The 21,283-nt window shown below is 39.3% G+C and overlaps 4 protein-coding genes across 7 annotated transcripts; 1 reads left to right on the plus strand and 3 right to left on the minus strand.

Moving 5' to 3' along the window:
• Window positions 1-34: 34 nt before the first annotated feature.
• On the minus strand, window positions 35-9,986 carry LOC108608768 (very long chain fatty acid elongase AAEL008004). The gene is made up of 5 exons (XM_089476417.1): window positions 9,684-9,986; window positions 1,575-1,666; window positions 1,235-1,492; window positions 874-1,173; window positions 35-807 (listed from the first exon to the last, which is right to left on the minus strand). The coding sequence occupies exons 2-5, from the start codon at window positions 1,656-1,658 to the stop codon at window positions 592-594; spliced, it is 858 nt and encodes a 285-aa protein (XP_089332543.1). The 5' UTR covers window positions 1,659-1,666; window positions 9,684-9,986; the 3' UTR covers window positions 35-591.
• Window positions 9,987-14,132: 4,146 nt separating this feature from the next.
• Window positions 14,133-18,101, minus strand: AdipoR (adiponectin receptor). Of its 4 annotated transcripts, none has more exons than XM_018018053.2 (7): window positions 17,802-18,097; window positions 16,735-17,118; window positions 15,784-15,882; window positions 15,171-15,523; window positions 14,802-15,103; window positions 14,663-14,742; window positions 14,133-14,588 (listed from the first exon to the last, which is right to left on the minus strand). In XM_018018053.2, the coding sequence occupies exons 2-7, from the start codon at window positions 17,086-17,088 to the stop codon at window positions 14,454-14,456; spliced, it is 1,323 nt and encodes a 440-aa protein (XP_017873542.1). In that variant the 5' UTR covers window positions 17,089-17,118; window positions 17,802-18,097; the 3' UTR covers window positions 14,133-14,453. The 4 variants fall into 4 exon arrangements, with proteins under 4 accessions (XP_017873542.1, XP_017873540.1, XP_089332535.1 ...); XM_018018051.2 differs by lacking the exon at window positions 17,802-18,097 and adding an exon at window positions 17,176-17,306; XM_089476409.1 differs by lacking the exon at window positions 15,784-15,882 and having other exon boundaries at window positions 17,802-18,101.
• A 58-nt stretch (window positions 18,102-18,159) lies between these two features.
• dnk (deoxynucleoside kinase) lies at window positions 18,160-19,845 on the plus strand. The gene is made up of 4 exons (XM_018018059.2): window positions 18,160-18,316; window positions 18,608-18,959; window positions 19,020-19,290; window positions 19,355-19,845. Exons 1-4 carry the CDS (start codon window positions 18,283-18,285, stop codon window positions 19,508-19,510), a joined length of 813 nt encoding a protein of 270 aa, XP_017873548.1. The 5' UTR covers window positions 18,160-18,282; the 3' UTR covers window positions 19,511-19,845.
• On the minus strand, window positions 19,846-20,969 carry LOC108620994 (uncharacterized). The gene has a single exon (XM_018018061.2). It carries the CDS (start codon window positions 20,665-20,667, stop codon window positions 19,903-19,905), a length of 765 nt encoding a protein of 254 aa, XP_017873550.1. The 5' UTR covers window positions 20,668-20,969; the 3' UTR covers window positions 19,846-19,902.
• Between the last annotated feature and the right edge of the window lie 314 nt (window positions 20,970-21,283).

Raw genomic sequence — 21,283 nt, forward strand, 5'->3', positions numbered from 1 at the left:
TAGCATACTTTCAGGCATGCAGAAATGCATACGATTTGATTAAATTTTTTTTATTGTTTTAAAATCTATACATATTGTCATATTTTACACAATTAAAAAGTTTCTCAATGTACAATTATATATTATTATTTAAAAAATGGCAAATAAAATTGCTGATAGTGACAATTTGGTGTAATGCCATCTGCTGTATGTCTTAGAGTTTTATTGCACGCCAATCAATAAAATAAAAACTACATACGTTTCGATGAACTAATCTACAATATTTGGTTCTATTATACTTGGCCAATACGTCGCGTGCCTTGTGATTGCACTGCGCAATGGCGACTGTACAAAGACTGTTCACATTCTCATACTTGACTTTAAATACTACGACGAAACGAAACTTAAGAGCTAGAAAATGTAATATCCAATGTACAGACACCCAACTTGATCTACGATATACCCAAAAAGGGTGTGAGCTATGCCCCTTGAAATGGATCTCTTCACAGTAGACGTGTACAGGCTATAAACCTAACTAACGATTGCCGCATTCGCATTTGGTGATCGTGATATTAAGGCAAAAAAATAAAAGCATCAACTGTAATCCTTTCTCTAATCCTGCTTGGCCGCCAGCTTGGCCTGTGCCGCCAGCTTGGCCTGTGCCGCCTGCTTGGCCTCCTTCTTGTAGTTGTGCACATAGAAGGAGCTGAACATGTAGGTGAAGAGGCCGGCATTGAAGGTCAGTAGGGCTGCAATCGATTTGGGGAAGTTGCAGTTTGGCTGGAACTGGATCTGCAGCGTGTGCACAAAGATGATGAGGAATTGCACCTGGTAAGCGGGGGAAGCGAATATGGTTAATAAAAAACATATACTTATTCAAAGCTAGAAGCTTACAATCTGGAGGATGGTGATGTACTTCTTCCACCACAGATACTTCTGCACTTTGGGTCCCATGGCCGAGAGCAGATAATAGGCATACATGATGATGTGGATGAAGGAGTTGATGAAGCCCAGCAAGGTGCCGTGGCCTCCGGCAAAGTACTTGACGCCGATGAAAGCGCAGACAGGCATCAGGGTGTGATGGTACAGATGCAGGAACGAGATCTGACGATCCTTCTTGCGCAGCACAAAGAACACCGTGTCCAGCAGCTCCGTGATCTTGGCAATGTAGTACAGCCAGACAGCACGCGCCATCTAAATAGAAACCGAGGATTCAGTCTATGACAACTAACTAAATAGCTCAATAAGAGCTTACTCTCATGGAGATGGGATCCGTGGCATAGGTGACGGGCTGGCACCTGAAGTTGTAGTGACCGCCCCAGCCGCCCTTGTAGCCCTCGTAGAAGAGCACCCAGCTGAGCAGCACCTGGACCGCATTGTAGATGAGCAGCGTGTTCTTCAGCTCGAACGGCTTGCGATCGCGCATATAACGCGGTCCGGCATACAGGCAGAAGTACAGGTAAGCGCCGAGAATCATGAACAGCGGTCCAGGTGCATTCGAGAGGAACCAGCTCTGTAATAAAAAAAAAAAACAAAAAAGAAATATATATATATATTAAAGTTTTCAACTTATCCATTCAACGACTTTTACAGACCTTTGTGCGCAGATCCTCGTGCTCCACGAAGAAGTTGACCATCTTGTCAACAATGGTTTGTGTCTCGTTCAGTCTGACCGACATATTGCCAACTGCAAGTACGATATGGGAAACACAAATATCATCAGACAATTCTGCTTAGGATTAGCTAACTTATGCAAATACCGAGTGCTGTAATATTAGCACCTGAACTGTCTTTGAATCTATTTGATAAACTGATATACAGCGGACTAGCACGTTAATCATAAAGGTATACAAAAGTCTGACAGCCAAGGCGAAGCCGCGCCCTCGCTTAGCCCATGCGGCGCTATTAATGGGATGTTTGCTATAAATAAGCATCATAGAAATATCAATACATATAAATGTTTATGATATATAAATATGTGTTTACTGCACTTGAGTGCACATTTTCTAGCTAATAAACGTACATGTAAATTAGGCAAAACGTGGCCAAGTTTTGTGGCATTAACCTTACTTGATTTGTGCTTAATCAGTCCTTTTTATTTAATTTTTTTTTTTTTTATACACTTTACACTCTACGTCTGTCTCAGCATTATAAATGAATTCTGTTTTCCCATACATTGACAATGTTTAAAAGCTTTTTTGTGGTTGTGGGTAAAGACTAAAGTTACACGCTGCCGGGAATGCAAGCTGAACAAAACCAATGAAACATTCAAGAATATGGAGCTATACTCGGCAGAGCGACGGGCCAATACCCTGGCTTTGAATAGTTATAATGCCTATAATACTCATGGCTTCGAATAGTTATAATGGCTATAATACTCCTTCTAATACTATATATATAATACTATAATACTCCTATAATACTATTGCTGTTGCTGAAGATAATTGATGGGGATTTGATGGCATGACTTATGCCGCGAGCCATTCAACCCTTTTGTCATAACTACTGGGTATATACACATAAGTTCATGTATATAGCTCGAAACTGGTTTGCACTCGTATGCCAAATTATCATTGTTGCTGCTGGACGTCGATTTTTATTGTCATCTAGTTTTTGTGTAAGCTGGGGATATTCCAGAAAAGCCCGCCAATCGTGGCAGAAGCTGCTGTCAGGAGCAGGATAGTTCAAGGACAGACAAGCTGGAGGCATTGTTCCCAGCGAGAGTGAGAGACAGATAGAGGAAGAGAAAGACGGATGGGGAAACCAGTTAGTGGCACATCTATATGTGGCAGAAGGGGCACGATAATTATAAGCTAGCTAGATGCAAGATAAGAGCTCAAACAGGTCCTTTGTCTCGCTGACTCAACTGCTTTGATTGCCTGCAGTTTTGCACGCACTGCGGTTAGCGGCCAGCCTGGCAATTTGCGGTGGCAGAGCTGCAATCGGGCAACCAAAATTGAGCTTACCACAGCCTTGAACTGTTTACTCATTTTGGTTTTTTTTTTTTTTTTTTCATTTTTTTTTTTTTTTTTTGTTCTTTGGAGTCGCACTTTGCATACCATGCCATGGCGCAATAGCTGCACACACACTCAACAATTGCCATGTATCTTTGGTAAACAGCAGCTATGACAAGTCTTTATTATATTTGCTGAGAAATTATCATGCTGATGCCTGCTGCCTGGTGCCCGATGCATGGGGCTGCTGCTGTTTGCCGTTCTAATTACGCGGCACGCTCATTTGCCGCCTGCAACTCGGCTCTTGACACTCGGCAGGCGATTCATGCAAATCTGCCCGTCATTCTGCACTAACTGAAACGTATCAGACCGTAGCCCAATCGAAACGAGTTGGCCCCCATTTTTGTGTCCAGTCATCGTTTGTTTGGCAAGCCGCGAGAACTTTGTTTTCGTACGCTCTCAGCCCGACCCGACACGTGCATTGTGTCTGCATTTCGCCTGCTGCCACAATGGCGTTTGGTCTTCCATCGGATATCGACAGAATTAAGCAGCCTATATCGAATCAAATTTGCTGCGCTGCAAGCACCTCGCGGCTGGCCCACAGTTCAAATCATGTTTGGCAAGAGTTAATCGATAATCAGTTAAGTGTTGCGAAAATACCCATTCACAAGAGAACACGCCTCTATGTATTAATAGCTGTCGACTTTTTGGACAGTGTGACATATGTGTGCTATCATAGGCAAACCGGAATACGGATTAAGCATTGTCTTCAAGCTGTTTTTATGCTTCTACATTAAAAACAGGCGTGGCTGTGGCTGTTCTCACATTTGATCTTTAGCTCATTTCACTGCATTATAAAGAACAAATAAGATGAACTGAAATGAAGGAAATAACTGAAGAAATGAAGAAATTAAATAAAAGCATTATTTAAATCTTGGTGTTAACTGTTCTAAATAGAAGTTAATCATTCGTAAACTGTGCTTTAATCAATTTACATATTATCTCCGTTATGTTAAATACGTTCATGTTATCTGTTCACATTTCACGACTGCCAATTAGAGTAAATGCGAATCTTTACTTGGACAGCAGGATGATAAAATAAGGTTGGCAATTAGTAGGATATAAGTATACTAATTATTGCATTATCCATAAATACGTATTATTTATGTTAATTCAGTTATCATAATATATCATTTAGTATTTGCCAAACTTGTTTTACCTAAAATCCAAACAAAAAAAGTAAAGGGTTCTTTTTATTGTAGATTGCACATCTGTGCAATGGAGTTTATTATTTTCCAGAAAATTGTATTTTCTTTATTACTCTTTTTACTTTATTTCTCCTATAAAAAAATGCTATACTGACTGAAGGCGTATCTTTAACAAATATTTAATAAAAAGGGAGAAAGAGAGAGAGGCCTAGTATTTACTCGATAAATTGCCTTAATAGGTATTGATATTGAATACATATGGGTAATTCTCTAGTGGCGAATGTGACATTCGTACGCTTTTGAGTTAAAAAAAAAAAAAAAAGAATGCCAAAACATTTTTTTATTTTGACGAATAGTGAATCCTGTAGCTCTTGATTAGCTCTATAATTGGTGCTAAATCTGATTTTAGGCAAATGTTAGTTTTCAAGATAATCACAAAAAACCAAAAGGTTCGCAGGCTACAAAAAACGTAAGTCGCTTATTAAATGAAACCTGAGACAATTAATATTTTTAAATTTAATTTTAAATTATTAGAAATTGGCACATCTTTGCAATATTTTTTATTTGATTCAAAAATATTGAAGAGTTTTTTTTTTTTTTTTTTTTTTTAATAATAAGAATGTCAAATGATGATTGCACAATAAAACCGAGAATGCTAAATCTCATTGATTGCCAAAAGCTTCCAGGCGTTACCATTTTGCACATGCAAAGCTGACCGTTTTCGGGAGTGGACCTGTCTTGACTTGCCTTTCAGCTCTTTAAAGGCATCGTCTAAGCTATCATTGTATAAATCAAGTCTAAACCTGTCCACACACAGGTACATATGTGTGTATACATATTTACTGCACACATTTGTTGGTAAATATACAAAATGATGGCTCATTCTAGGCAAACACCTCCGACAACTTATGCTGTAAATTTTGCATATTTATTTATTTGGCTATTAATTTCCTAAACCTGAGCAACGTTCACATGCAAATTAGTTTCCATGTGTGTATGTGTGTGTATTTGTGTGTGTACGTTTGTGTTTGTGTGTGTTTGTGCGTCGTTCCCGAATACTTAAACGCCTCAAAATAGTTAAAGCTGCTGCTTTGCATATGAATTCTATACTTTGCTCATCCCGATAAATGATCGAAAGGTGGTACCTAGGGTACATGCGCTAGCCCGCCCACCACACCATGCTCTATAAATATTTGCAGGTGCTTTGCATAATGTTGCAAACAAGCCACGAGGTGATCGCGGCCTAGAGATTGGTCCGTCAATTAGCGTGGCTATTGCCTAATCTTGAAAATGTAAGTAAATAGGAATTTTGTTCGATACCAATCTGCTCGTGCTCGCTACTGTTGCTGCGGCTGCTGACGTCATCAGCGACGTTTCTTATTATGCGATAACCAGCCGGGCTTGATACCGAGCGATAAATTCTAGACACGCATTCGCACAAAAGAACCAAACCTATATTAATATTCCGATTTTTTCCTCGTTTTCTCGGACTTTTATGTACACTCAAAGCGTGCTGCCAGCTTTGGAAGTGGCGCACATGTCATATGGCTTTCAGCCATTCAGCTCTGATGGCGGCCCAATGCTCAAACCATTCAATTGATAAGAGGTCGAAACGAAGGCTGCATAGCTGTTACATGCGTCGCTCTCTATTGATACAAAAACTCGTCAAGTCATTGGGAGTCGATTTTTTGAATAACATTAACAATAACAACACTGAGTATGTGTGAGCTGAAGATACCCAGTAATTAGCGTTTTGTGGAAGTCTTATATAGTAAATTATTATGAGACGAAAGATACATAGGGTGTTGACTAGGCAGAGAAGATATCAGAGATGCTGCTATACACTGAATACGCTCTGCTTACCATTTGTACAGGGTATAACACAACAATCAACAAAATGAACAAGTGCAACGCATAAAATTAATCAGCAGACACAATGTCAGTGTCGGCTCCAGCAACATATGAAACGATCAAGAGGCCAGCCAAAGATTGGTGCTGCTGCTGTTGCCGTTGCTGCTGCTGCTGCTGCCATGCTGCTATGGGCAACAGCAGCAACATCAACAGCCGCACCAGCAATGGCAACGCACTAAAAATCGACCACAAGGTCGTACATTTTTGAGGAAACAAAACATAATCGAGACTAACTGATCTGTGTATATGTCTCCCCTTGATGATGTGTGGCCAATGGTCGTTTGCCAAAGATAGCTCCATCGTTAAGATCTCCCTTTAGCCATTATTATTGATATTTCTATTATTTACAACATCGTTTTAAGCCATATTGCAGCAGCCTACAAAGAGAATCCAAATTTATTGACAACGGCTCTATGCAAATTTTTGACGTCTTATTGAAACTTGATTTTTATAGCATTTACTATATAGAGTAGTTTGATTTTTTCTCTTTTTTTTTCTCTATTTTTATTGTAGCGCGCTGACGTCGCCTTGAACTAGTGCGTATACGTTGACTAAAACTAGTATAATAAATAATAATGAATTAAGCAAATACCAACATATCTTTCACTCATATATCAGTCCATAAACGATGTCAAGTGTTAACACTTCCGTGTGGGGTTAAGCAAATGCAACAATCTAATCGTATTTTTTAGCCAAGTAAGTATCTACTACATACGCTCTAAATGGTATTTATAATGAGCAGGAAAAAATTCCTAATAGATGCAAGGTCTCTCAGCTGTTCAGTCAGCGTTTAAATATGTTATTTATTCATGTTTCACTAAGTGCCTTATATGGCTAATTCAGTAGAACGAAGATTTTATTGTTGCCGGCTACGGTAATCTAATTTGCCTTTTATTTATTTGGCTAAATTTTACAGCTACCCATCGTCTCCCCAAAAATTGAAATTTATGCAAGGAAACTGACGAAATGTCCTCCAATCGACTGACGACATTGAGTTCTCACTTCCGCCTTCCAGTCTGTTTTTATTAAAGCTAGTTTGAAGCCTATATCATAAAGCTGTCAATCGAACGATCGGCTACAAATCCAGTTTTTACAATACATTTTACAGAATATATTTCAGAATAATTTATGTATGTTCTTATCAAAATCTGAATATAAATGACAAATCTTGAATATATTTTTTTTTTACAGAAAATTAGCTTAATTATTAACCCACTGATCTACATAAGTCGCAATTGAGAAAAATCTGTTGAAATTCCTCAACTCTTAATAGAGATCTCCAATCTTTGGCCTGCCAAATTTTTATTATATTTTATTTATTTATCTTTGCTCCCTGGCTTTGTGCTTCACTGTAATTAAAAGCAATTTGTTAATAATGTTTGTCACCTTCAAAATGAATTAAAATGTTAATTTGCATTCATTATTTATAAAGTGAGCCCCGTTAAATACAAATATTTTATGCCCGATTTTCAACCTATTAAAAATTGAAGACGTCTCGTTTGATAAAAAAAAAAGACAATAATTATAGAACCTTATTAATTTTGAATCATTGCTTAAAATTTAAAAAACTTTCTATTCTCAAAAATATATTACGCCTTTCATTAATATCCAATCAATTAACATTATGGACATTGCGCATTCTCAACAAGTTCAGAGTTCGTTGCCTCAGTCTTTCGTTTAATATTGGCTAGTTGTAAATTTGCATAAGTTAACAGTAAATAGCTGTTAATTGCGACACAACTAAAGGCAAACATCTAGAACCTACAACCTACAATCAATTATCGCACCGGCACTCAAACAGCAGAGATGTGCCTGAGGCAAGTATCAAAATAAAACACAATTATTAGATGCTCTAAAGGGACTGCGAATGCAAAGGCAAATCGCAGCCATAATCAAAAGGTGGCTTTAATGAACAGTCATCCATCTGCTGGCGACATCATCACCATCAACTCTTATTATTATTATTGTTTAATATTATTGCAATGGCAGTTGGCAGTTGGGGTTTTGCAGTTGCATTTTGACAAATCATTTGCTCAATACCAAGGGTGTAGCGATTGACCGAGTCATGCGCAGTACGTAGCTAAATCAAAGGGGGTGGGGGGTAATGTCAATATATAAATAAATATATATTAATATATGCTTTAGACATTAGCCAAACTTCTGGCCTCCAATTTTTGGCGCTGTCATCGTTGCCGTGACGTTCTGCCCAGCCAGCTTCCCTTGCTCTCTTTGGGTGTTTCACCTTGCCATTATTGTCAAAATGTTGAGCGACGACCGTGGCCACTTAAGCAAATGAAGTCAAATTTGAAAATCAGCCGGGCACAATAAAAAAATGAATTGAGAAACACAAACATAGTTGAAATGCAGATGATTTCTGCGCGAAGGTGTGACCGACCACGCATGTGACCCCAATTGGACGCAAAATTAAAAATACTATGTCACAGAGTCGGAGCCAGACCCAGAGCCAGAGCCAGAGCCAGAGTCGGAGCCAGATGTCACCAAAAAGACCACAAGCTACACATAAGAAACTGTGTCGCCCAGCGCTGTACTTGGCCAACGTGCGAACGGATGTGCAGCACAAATCTTGGCTGTTAGCTATTTGTTTTCGTTTTCGGTTTCTCTAGCTCCCTCTCCCTCTCTCTCTCTCTCTCTCTCTCTCTCTTTCTGGGAGTCTTTCTCTCTGTCTCACCCTCTCTGCTTGATAGTAAGATAATTTAACTAGCCCGGCAGGTTGACGGTCGTGCTGTTTGCGCCAAGACAACAGCTATAAAATCATAAATAAATAAATTGCGCGCATGCGTTACCAACGCGACGTCAGCGCTGAAGCTGAAGCTGAAGCTGAAGCAGAAACTGAAGGGCACTCGGCCGATTTTACAAATATGAGAAATTGGTTACAGTCCGGCCAAAAAGTTTCGATTTCATATGGGGGTACAGACAAGACATTCACGCATTTATTTGCGTACTGAGTAAACAGTGTATCTTGCCGTTTAGCACTTGCTGGCCGCCTTTTCACAAACCTCGACCAGATTGCTCCCAAAAGAAAGATATATACCCACATATATACATATTTTGTCGCTTTTCACGATGATATAATGAATGAAATGAAATTTGCATCTGCCCAAATTATGTGTAGTATGTATTTACAACATTAACATCAAGTTGTTACTGTTGCGTGGTTGCATCGAGATAAGTCAACAATCGACGATCGACGATTAACGATCATCTGCCGCAGCTCATTTCGGTTGATCAATCACCGTAAAGAAAAAGAAAATCATTTACATATCAGTGATTGACTTCAGTGATTGACTCGGCTGCAGCTCACGACTCGGGCCCCATATGTATTACAACTAAAACTTTAGTTCATGTTGTAATCTGGTTTCGGTGATGCCCAAGCTGTGTTATTTTTGTTGTTTCTCTTTTGTATACAATACATTTTCATGGGAGCTCGAAATTGGTCCACAAACACGCGCGACTCTTTCGCAATGAACCAAAGAAAACAAAACTGGCTCAGTTTTGAAACATTGTTGATATGAAATTTCGATTTAAACGCATCTCGTATTCATATTAAATTCATATTTTGTAAAAATTAATATAAATATTTTAGGTTTTTCTTTGTAAGTTCTGCACTTGCCTTTTGCTGTATTCGGATTATTAATATTATAGACTATATATGTGTATATCGATTTATATATAGTGGCACGACACTGCACACGGCACTATTTGAGAGCACAGAGAATCCTTAAGCGCGCGTTTCGTTATCCTCGCACAATATTATATAAATTTGTTATATCTATTCTAAATTCTATGGAACACGCGGCGCTTCACAACAACAGCAGCAATATGAGGGAATTAGTTTTGCCAGTGGGGCCAACTTCACGCTTTTGCGCTTACTTTGCGGTTAAAGCGCCGGCAACAAACTAAGCGACATCCGGACGCGACAAGCCGTCTTCTATGCGCCGCTGCAAACACAGACACACAGCCACAGGTGCACACACATACACGCACACACATACAGACTCGATCGATCGGACACGAGACGAGTGCCGAAGCCGATCGCCGATCTGTACCAGCTCGTTAATTTAGCCACAAGAATGTATGTGGCGATCGCGTCAGTTCTGTATAAGCGAACAGGTAATCATTCGTGTGTATGTGTGTGTGTGTGTATGATTGTATAATAGCTCATGTGTGTGTGTGTGTGTCTTTGGTTATGCTATTGGCATTGCATGTTTTTGAGGGCATGTGTTCTAGGATTTTATAATATTAATCGATCGGACCCTAAGCTGCACACAGTATTATAAGGTAATTATCGATCGGTGATTAGCGTTAAGTATATGCACATACATAAGTTATTATTAGAAAGCAATAATTTCTATCTATTGTTGTCGAACATTGTAATTATCAACGCCTTCAATGAGTCTGTTTTTTTGTTTTTTGTTTTTTTCGTATAATTTTATTGCAATTTTGCTGGCGTTTGACTGATTGGGTATGGCATAACTTTGTCATATATCTTCGCTGACAAAGTAGCAGCAGCCAGCTTCCGAGCCCTACTCTTGGGCTGGAGTCGAGTGGCCCAGGCAGCGCCCACAGGCGACCCATATGACGCTAAGTGTGCAAATTATTGTGCAATTTAATGGCACCAAGAGGCCTCAACCACAAGACCAAGCCAAGCTGACGCGACTAGGTGAAACCGCAGACAAGGCAATCCAAAAACTTCCAGTGGCCACTTGCAACTTTAAGCAACGTCATCATCAAGCTGGGCCACGGTGTCATTATGTAGGCGCTGGCATGAATATGACTGCGACTCGAAGTGCTCAGGCCCTGCCCATTAGAAGCTAGCACACTAGAAACAAAGAGAAGTCCACAATGGCTGGCATTTGCCACCAGCCAAAGAGCCAGACCCACAATGCGGCGCATGCTGCAATTCGGCACTTGCCGGAGTTGCCTTGGTACCCGTTGGTGTTAATAACTCAGAGAGCTCAGAGCGGCTGCTAATTGATGTGATGTGTCGACTTCACAAATAAGAATTTGAATGCATTACTTTTAATTTCGATTTCATTAACGATTCATTCATAGATTTTTGAGCAGCGCCCAAATCGGATTTTGGTTACGTTTCAGCTTCCGCAATTTTGAAGGTGAAGCCCGAGTTAATTATGCCAGGCGCGTGTGTGTTGTTTTGCTAGTAAGTGTCTGTGTGTTTGCCTAGCTCAGGGAGGAGGGGGGTGGTTCGTTGGCGTTGTACATGCGTTTCATTTCAATTACCAAACAGCTGCTGGTCACACTTTTGTCGTCAATGTGCGCATAATACCATATAGAGGTGAACGAATTTTGACGCGTGCCTCAGCTGCTTAATCAGTGCGCCTAAGCTTAAAGTGTGCCGCTAGTAGCATCACTAGACCAATAATAATATCATATAAGCCTGATTGAATCATCTAAACTGGTCTATGGCAACTCGAATTGGTTTAAAATCGAAAATCGCTTACAGCATTTGCATATGTTGTGCTCTTATCGAGCATCAATTAAATCAGTTTTCAACTCAATGTCACACGTTGGAAACAAAAGACTTAAGACACAAACTTGTGTACAAGCTACCATGTGTGTGTACCATGTGTGTGTGTTTTTTTATGTGTGTGTGTTTGTGTTTTTTGTACCCCGCTATAACGACTCATACGATTAGTGAGTTTTTTTAGTTTATTTAAATAAACACACACACATACAAACATGTGTGTACACCCATATATCTTATAGCATCTTTACAAAACATCGAATCGGACCAAAATTGGCAGTCCGCAAGCTGCCAAGCTCAAAGCAGCTCCGAGGCGTTTTCTTTTTACTGCTCCGTCCGTCTATTATACGCTTTTAATGTTTTTGAACTTGAACCATAACTTGACTTCTTTCCCATTTGATAATATGAGCTCACTAATTGAGATTATATTAAAAATCTATTTATGAGCCATATTAAATGGCGGGATTCAGTGGAGTGAAAAAAAAAAAAATAATAATAATAATAGAGAAAAAAGTAACTCGCAATTGTCACGCTGATTAGAAGTCTCACACACACACACACACACAGGCACGCATGCAACGACTTTGGGGTCTATTCAGCCTTGACCATAACACTTATACGCCAAAAACCTTGAAAGACACAAGTTGATTACCGTTGCCTCTGACTGTCTGTATTATTGATTTAGACGCATGAAATCGGCTGAAGAAAACCCATTAATAAAATCATAAAATCAATAAAATTCAGAGGGTCTTGAACTCCATGCACAGATACCGACATTGAAGATCAATGGAGCTTCCGAGTTGCTCAGAAAGCATATTCAATATAAAAAATCAATTAGAATTAAATACACCGAATATGCAATACCCTGACTGAATAAAAGACCATAAAAGATAGAAGTAAAACATTGGGAGAAAATTGATATGATTCAATTGACAATTGATATGCTTGGGTGCCTAGACCTGCTAATTGAGTTACTAATCGACCTGCTAATGGATTTGGTCATCAAAAACATCTGAAGTCATCTTGATTCAAATTTCATCCCATTCACATTTTCAAGTTACACGCATCCAGCATGTCTAGCTCTTGCTACCCAATGCTAGGTCTATATAATGATCCCATTTGATTGTCGCATTAAATATAATGAACAAAATTATAGCTCACGCGTATCACGTACAACTTAATTGAAAGTGAAAGCCCAAAATTGTTGGCGATTGCCATGTGTTACAACTTACAACATGGACCAGCACGAGATTTACAATACAATAGTGAGCTACAACTATTATAGCTATAAGAGACCGAGAACAAGTTCGCCCTTCGCCGCAGGCGATGTCCCAGATAAGATCAAACACGACTCTAAGTTTAGCCTCATGTTTGACCTGTATGTAAAACCGAAAAGAAATACCTAAACGCCAAAACGAAAATGTTTTATGCATTTATAAAGCTAATCGTTTGCAAAAATTTTAATCGGATGAAATAACTGTAATTTGTAAACAAATCTCATATATGTATATGAATAAGCATTCAGCATCTGTTTTCTCTATTTCTCTTGAATAATTTATACTGAACTTGAAATATAAAAGAAATACAAACTAAATTCTTTAATACATAAGTAGCTGTTACTAAGACATTAATAATTGCATAATTAAGAATGGGGCTTAAAAAAAAATTATATATATATATATGTATATATGCTTAATGATCTATCATAGTGTCAATATAGACAAGAAACTTGAAGTAGAACCAAAAAGAGCTGAATAATAACAGACTGGCAAGTCAGATCTAACGCAGTCGATCGAGTCGATCCGGCGGGTCAAAGTCAACTCTTGAGCCAAATTTCTGCCAGTCATTAGCAAGCAGCGCGTTGCCCTCGCTGTCTAACCCAAGACCAAAACAAACAAACCGCCAGTATATGAACTAAACTAGTAACCCGGTCGCACTTGCCGCCAAAGATTTCGATATGACGAAGCTGGAAGGTGCGCATTAAACTGAAGTAATGAAGAGCATCAATTAAGAACATCAGCATTAGATGAGGAAACTCGCCTGCGTTCTGGCCCGTTGCGATTTCACGTGAGCCAATATGTTTGCCAACACATCAGGGCCTACTTCACCTTGAGAGCCTAAGCGACTTCAGTTAGAAGCAAAACCGAACAAAGCAAACCAGCTTTTAGTCAAAACTCTTTTAATGCATGCAGAACGCAATATTTCCATGCGAGTTATACTGACAATAGATAATAGAATGGCATGGAATAGAATCTAATCAGACACATTGATAATAAATAAGCAACGCCTTTTATAACAATGTTTATTACTTTATATTTTGATTCACGGAAATACTATTGCTTCAAATATGATTTTTTTTTTTTTTAATTTCTGAATTTGAAGGCTTAAAGTTAAGTTGCTAGCTTGATAATATTTATACCCCTGACCGCAACGCATGTTTAAATGCTTTCTTAAATTTTCTTTGCGATATCTCCAAATTGAAAAAGAAAAGTAAAATATCAAATTACAGCATTATCAGCAATGTGTACGAAATATTCAAAGATTATCGTATAATTCTAAAAAATAATATGTAAAAGATAAATTTTATAAATAATTATATTAAGCTACTGCAGATTTCATTCGATTATAATAAATGTGGTTTTTCTAAGTATTTAATAACGTAAGTTTTGCAATCACCATTCCGGAAATAGATTATTCTTCATCCATCATGAATGTTGGCTTTTTGTATGAATCCAATTAACAAAGAACAAATGCGTACCGAACGCTAAAATGGTTGCATTGTCAAACGGCGCTACGTCTCTCATTTTTGGTGCCTGTATGTGCAGATGGTTTGCTTTCTCGCGAGTGCGCATGTATGATTGTATGTGAAGATTGTAGTTTTTGTAGTTGCTAGATTCTTTAGAATGTTATAGGCTCGATTGGCACGGTGCATTCGCCGACTGTGACACGATACATAGCCATTTCCGAGATGCCATGGTAATGCACAAAGGCTGCCGCTATTACGAGCACATGGAAAATTTGATGTGACTGAAACTGTTAAAGGAAATTCATTCGTGAAACTATCAATTAATATATATAAAACAAAATAGAAAAGAAAGCACACATACCCAAATATCAAACTTGCCGGGGAACCAGCGCTCAGGGACGCGAAGAGCATATAATAATGCACCCAGTATATAAAGCAGGCCTGAAATCAAACAAAGAATTGAGTAAACACATTAAAGAGTTACCATTTCTATTACTTACCCATTAGTATAAGCCAGCCAAGACTAGCTCGGCTAATTTGGCTAAGCCAGCCCTCCATGATGCTATAGTGAATGGCCGGAATGACGCCAGACAACCCAAAACTCATGAATACTCCAGCACGTAGCGGACGCAAAGCGGGCTCCGAAAACTTATCCCACAGCGAGACAATGATAGACAGGCAGCCGAGCACACAAACAACAGACAAGTATATCACCTTTGGCTGGTAGTGACAATAAAAGCCATAGTAAAGCCACGGTACAAAGGAGCCCATTATGAGTAACGCAATTCCACAATAGTCCAGTCTTAAAATTAGAAATTAAATTTCAATTAATAAATATTAATAGATAAGCGAATGTCTCTGGGGCTTACTTGGAAAACAGTCTTCCAATCTCTACAGAATGGCAACTTAATGTATGAAAAGCGAACGAGAATCCCAAGCAAATAATGGCGCCCATAAAGAATGTGCCGAATACCAATTTTTCTTGAAATTGTATCTCAACCGTGGGACGAGACACAAAGTAGAGTGCGACGCCAATGAAAGCAATGCAACCAAGCAGATGTGTCCAGATGTTGCCAGTCTCTGTGTGGACACGGAATATTGATTTGAAGCATGCGCGGAACGAGGGTAATGGCGGACGGTGACCGCGATGCAGGAAATCATTGTCCTGCAACCATTTGGGCAAGTTCCTGTAGTGGCAAACCTTCCAGCTGGCTTCCCAGACCTGCGAACAAGCAAAATGTTTATGAGCATCACGAAATTGCATTGCAAAAAATATATTTATATAATTGATTTATACTTATTAAGCCAATAAGACTGAAATAAATGAGAACAATTTGTTAACAAAGATATTAGTATATTTATTTAAAAATTATGTGAGCTTGCGTTAGTTCCATGTGTAGATACATGATGATTTAAATATACATTTGAAATGAAATGAAACAATAAACAGCCAGTTTTTATTTGGTTTAGCCTTCAGCTTACCTTGCGCACAAACTCTTCGGCCTGCTCGGCGGCATTGTGGGCCAGCGCACCCAGATCGATCTCATCTGAGAGTACGCCTGCCTTTAAGACTTCGGTCATCTAAAAAATAAATGAATGTGATTAAGTTCTAGCACGATCGGAGACTGATTAAAAGCCTTAAAATTAAATACATTTAGCAATTCGACTAACATTGATTTCGCTTGATTTTAATTCATTCGAGTCTTCATAGGGTTCTTGCTCAATTGATTCAGACTCCTGCGTTCCGCTCACGTTAATGACAGCATCAAATTCAGCCCGCGACTGTGCCATTTGGCAACCAATAAAATTTGATTCGAAATAATGAATAGAATATAATTTGCACAAAAAGGCAAGTTTGTACTTTGACGCGCTTCTCGCTCGCCTACTGTTTTTTAAATATTGTGAACAAACTTAAAGCGGAACCAGAGAAATGCGAACGAGGGACGCGATAAGATAAGAGTGAGCAAAATTGATAGATGAACGCAAAATTCTTATCTGCGTCATATTTGTTTTTGTATAGCTTTTTTACGTTTCTGTTTTTAGCTTTTTTGTACCTTGTCGGCAACGAGCGCCCAAATCTAGCGCTCGTAGCCCAATGCGCACCTGAACCCGCAAGGCGTGCAGACAGCAATAAGTTATAAATATATATATTTGTTAACTGTATATACAGGTGTGGGTGGGTGTTTCGTCGAAGAGAACACACAGGTGGCTGCCTGGCGAGTTCAACGATATGATAAGCTCGGTCGCGGCACTCAAAGTGCGAGCAATCGATTGCAATGCGAATGCTCAAATACATACGTATGTATATTGTTATATATTATATATATTTTGTATAGGCAACAGTGGCCACTGGGTCAGACGGAGATAACAGAGCGCGTGCTGGGGCAATTTAGTTTTGCATACAGCTGATTGTGGCTGTGACATTTAACTTACCTCGGCCTCTATCAGCTGAGTGTCCTCTGGCGTCGAGGGCAGCGGGCAACCGGCATCATCTTCTTCAACGAGCTCATCGTCATCCTCGAGCAAATCCAGATCAAGACCACTGGGACTGAGAGAATCCTGTGGTCCCCAGCCACGTCGTTTGCGCAGTATCATTGTCACCTGTTCAAAAATATCCTCATCCACATCATCGCCAGCGGCGCTCTGCGCCACAGGTGTATTCGTCATCTCTGCCGACGAGGCCAAACCAGAATCTTGATCGTTGCCGCTGGGATTGATGCTGTTGCTGGCCGTCTCCTTATCGCTGCCAGTGCTAATGCGCTCCAGCAGATTTGTAGAGGATTCCATCACAATTGTCTTAGCCTCTAAACGAATGAGCTGAAGGAAAAACAAAAAATTATACAAATATAGGTATTATTAAAATTTAAGACAAACTTTTAAATGGAAAATTTTTTTTTTTTGAAATTCGTATACACAGAACACACATATAAAATTTACAATAATATCAACAGACTAAAATTTACATCTTACAAATATCCGACTAATTCGACCTTTGTTCCGCATATAATTAGTCTCATCCGTGAATATGTATGTATGTATGTATACCAGTGCACGTGTATGTGTGTATACACCTGTATTGTTGTTAGTTGAACATTTAAAATGTGGTCGGGGCGGGCAGGAAAGTGGAGTGCGATATGGCGAAAGCAACAAAGCACAAAAGCTATACTGTTGTAAGCAGTAGCACTTAAGTGGCAATTAAAATGTTTAAACCTTTATATAAGACCCTCAATTTTCATCGCCAAATGCGTCAGGTGGGCAAAGAAAATTTTAGGATGAATAGAATCACCATTACTGGCTCGAAATGTATCCACTTTTGTTAACGTCATTTAATTAATATTCATTAAATTTTTTCATCTCATATGCATATTTTCAAGGTTTTTGTGTGGATACTGGATATTTTTATCACGTTAAGGGAAACTTCGTCGACTTCAAACCTGAGCTCTGTCTTAATACTTGAGCTTATTGATAGAGTAACGTTTATGTGTTTTTCATCAACTTACCTTTTTCCTCACTATCAAATATGAAGGGCTAATCCGTGGGTGAAACGATCCGTATGGAGTGCAAACGGAAAGTTTTATTAAAAAATTAGGCCAATTTACGTTTTTCTCCTTCTACAATATAACAAAGAGTGTGGCCATACATCAGTATCTGGTGCAGCTTATTTATTTCGACTTCAACTTATCGATGGTCGGTCGGTATCTACTAAGCCTTTTCCATTCTGAACTAAATTTGTTTTATACACCTTATATGCCATGCAAATTATGAGCAAAACCTGAACTTGAAAGCAAATATTATGAATTTAATATTAAATAATTTACACCGCATTGCCTTTCAGTGTTGGGAAGTCTAATGAATGTTTTCGGTATTTTCCACGTTCCAGTTTGCGGCCCTACTCAGCTCAAAGAAAAACAAAGTGGCTAAAAATAAGATATACTACATAACAAATCGTACTTCCTAACTTATGTGATAATCTTGTAAAATATGATAGCATCAAATAAAGTCATCAAACACATATGTAATTTACTCTTTGTTAATTTATCGATTTTTATTTAATATGCTAATTGTTAATCGAACAGCTGTTACCAACAACCAAAACAAACATTAAAATTTCCGCCATTTCAAAGAGAGTTCCCGCTCTTTTACTATTTTCGATACGGATCGTGATCGGTCGGAGGCGTGTTAGTTCGGGAAATCTGTCTTACTGTACAGCAGCTGCATTTCGTTATTTTTGCAATTTCACGAATAGCTTCGTTTGAAGATCTGCATATAGATTTACTTATAGAATACATATATTTTTAACGCACAGATTCTAGTTTGGCAGCGATGATGGCCACAGCAAAAGGAAGCGCATCCAATGGCCGAAAGTTCGCTGAGGGCACGCAGCCTTTCACAGTGCTAATTGAGGGAAATATTGGCAGCGGCAAGACGACATTCTTGAACCACTTTCAGAAATATGAGAAAGACGTCTGCCTGATCACAGAGCCCGTTGAGAAGTGGCGTAATGTGAACGGTGTTAATTTGCTTGAAAAAATGTACAAAGATCCACAGAAATGGGCCATGCCCTTTCAGTCATACGTCACACTAACGATGCTTCAAGCCCACACGGCAGCCACTGACAAAAAATTGAAAATCATCGAGCGCTCCATTTTCAGTTCACGGTAGTCCGAAAATGATTAACTCTAATTTGAATTCCAACTAACTTTATTTTATTGTGGCAGGTATTGTTTTGTTGAGAATATGTATCGCAATGGATCCCTGGAGCTTGGCATGTACAATACGCTGCAGGAGTGGTACAAATTCATTGCCGAGTCGATACACGTGCAAGCTGATCTGATTATTTATTTGCGCACTTCGCCTGAGGTTGCATACGAACGCATACGACAGCGTGCACGCTCCGAGGAGAGCTGCGTACCCCTAAAGTATTTACAAGAATTGCACGAGCTGCACGAGGATTGGCTAATACACCAGCGCCGTCCACAACAGTGCAAGGTTTATTAGAGACGAATTTATTCACGTGGTCTTAAGAGTTTCTAAATGGCTTCTATTTTTCTAGGTCCTTGTGCTGAATGCGGATCTTAATCTAGAGAACATAGGCACCGAATATCAGCGCTCTGAGACGAGCATTTTTGACGCAATCTCTGGTGCGCAACAGAACCAGCCGGCAGCTGTGCTCGTGTCGCCCAGCAAACGCCAAAGGTTATCCAGTTAACCAATGATTTAACACGAGTTGGCTAATGACTCCATTTTAATTTGTTAGACCGCGATAAGTTAAATGCTAGTAAATGGAATCGTAGCTGAAATTCACCGATTCTTTCAACGTAGAACGTAACTTTCCTATTTCACATTTATTTGTAATTCCAATATACATACATATGTACGTTTCAATGTGTGTGTGTGTGCACGCAGAAGATAGTTTAATTTGTAATTCAATTTATGACGCCTGCAAACCTGCTTCGCTATACGAATATGTAACAACTGTATGTTTTATAAAACTAAACTCTAGTCTAAGCTAAACTATTTAATAAAAATATATTCGCCTATTAATTAAGGTCTATGTATCTTTATGTTATCACAAAATGTATCTCAATTAGCTGCATCTATTTAACAATCGATCTCTGCGCCGCCGTTTTTTAGAACTGCCTCCACACGCCATGCCATCGTCTCGTATAGCTGCTCAATCTTGTTGACCAGCTCCTGATCGCTGTGCCAGATGTCGTAGAGCACCGATCGAAATTCGTTGACATTTTGAGGTGCCTGATCCTGTATTTTGGGCTGTATTATGTTCATTAGTTGCTCCAACAGATTCAAATCTTTGCAATCACCGCAGTCTGGGCCCAGCAATGTGTCCACATATATTTCCTTGGGCATTGTGCCCATCGTAGACTTGTGATCGTCCATATTGAAGATATTGCGCCAGTCCTGCACAGTCCACTCCGCATGAGCGCGCGCCCATTCCAAGCGCCGTTGCCGAACTGTCGCACTCAAAGTCCCGTTCTTTGCCGGAGACTGGCGCGCCCTAATCTCACTGATGCGTCGTTGTAGAGTGCGCCGACTGACCTCAATGCCAAATTGATTCATAAGCTCGCGCTGCACATCTATGGACGTGTAGTGTGGATGCTCACTCAGCATCTTCTCCACCAATTTGCGATTCTCGAACACCTTCGGCCGTCCCACCTCTCGTCTATTCTGTAAATCCGGCAACGGCCGCAGCTTTAGCTTTGGCATTTTGCTATTGCTTAGCTCCGTCTCCGTAATGCAGCTGACGACGCTCTCCACATCACACTCCAGCATTTGTGCGATTTCCTCGTAGCTATAGTTATCCTTCAATGACTTTACAATGTTCCTCGTCACAGTATCGAGCACCATCGCGACTTGTTGGTCGTGCCAAAATCAAAGATCGACTGCGTTAGCTTCAGACTCAGCGGCATCTTTATATATACATACATACATATATCTGTTTGTAGTTGCAGGTAAATTTAAGTTTAACATGCATCTGCTCGGGTTTATGACGTGCAAGCTGTCGAGGATTAACTACATGTTTTATGACCCACATTTGCAAGCAGGTATTAACGGTTTCTACTTGACCCAGCTAACGCATACGATTTTTCAGAGGTCCGAAACTTGGACAATATTTTTGTCCAGATTATTTTTGGACCCTTGTATTTTCTGCCCAAAATCAACGATTAGATGTTTAAGTCTTCCATCAAATCAATTATCTCCTTAGAGAAAATCAGCATAATATTAACGATCGAAGTGTAACTACATATATCTTACTCAACAACATTCTTGCCTGATTCATACAAAAAGACTCAGATTTGGAATTTCTTTTCCGTACTTGCCATTTAATGTGAAGACGATTTCATGTTGACGTATTCGTAGAATTACAAAAATAAATGTAAAAAACTTGTACATGTGAGTTAGTTATTTCTACAATAGGAAATGCATCACTGCCAAATGTCAAATATTTTTAAAAATATATATA

The sequence above is a fragment of the Drosophila arizonae genome, chromosome 2 (genome assembly GCF_054131065.1).
Source record: "Drosophila arizonae isolate 15081-1271.41 chromosome 2, UAZ_ARI_1.0, whole genome shotgun sequence".
Lineage (NCBI taxonomy): Eukaryota > Metazoa > Arthropoda > Insecta > Diptera > Drosophilidae > Drosophila > Drosophila arizonae.

Excerpts from the sequence above, each read along its gene's own strand:
- LOC108608768 (XM_089476417.1), bottom strand. The coding sequence starts at position 1,658 with ATGTCGGTCAGACTGAACGAGACACAAACCATTGTTGACAAGATGGTC. Across the intron at positions 1,174-1,234 it reads CGGATCCCATCTCCATGAGA|ATGGCGCGTGCTGTCTGGCT; the intron begins GTAAGCTCTTAT and ends GTTTCTATTTAG. Across the intron at positions 808-873 it reads ACATCACCATCCTCCAGATT|GTGCAATTCCTCATCATCTT; the intron begins GTAAGCTTCTAG and ends CCCGCTTACCAG.
- AdipoR (XM_018018053.2), bottom strand. The coding sequence starts at position 17,088 with ATGGAATCCTCTACAAATCTGCTGGAGCGCATTAGCACTGGCAGCGAT. Across the intron at positions 15,524-15,783 it reads CCGAAGAGTTTGTGCGCAAG|GTCTGGGAAGCCAGCTGGAA; the intron begins GTAAGCTGAAGG and ends GCTTGTTCGCAG. Across the intron at positions 14,743-14,801 it reads TGGCTGGCTTATACTAATGG|GCCTGCTTTATATACTGGGT; the intron begins GTAAGTAATAGA and ends GTTTGATTTCAG.
- dnk (XM_018018059.2), top strand. The coding sequence starts at position 18,283 with ATGATAGCATCAAATAAAGTCATCAAACACATAT. Across the intron at positions 18,960-19,019 it reads CGCTCCATTTTCAGTTCACG|GTATTGTTTTGTTGAGAATA; the intron begins GTAGTCCGAAAA and ends TTATTGTGGCAG. Across the intron at positions 19,291-19,354 it reads GCCGTCCACAACAGTGCAAG|GTCCTTGTGCTGAATGCGGA; the intron begins GTTTATTAGAGA and ends CTATTTTTCTAG.
- LOC108620994 (XM_018018061.2), bottom strand. The coding sequence starts at position 20,667 with ATGGTGCTCGATACTGTGACGAGGAACATTGTAAAGTCATTGAAGGAT.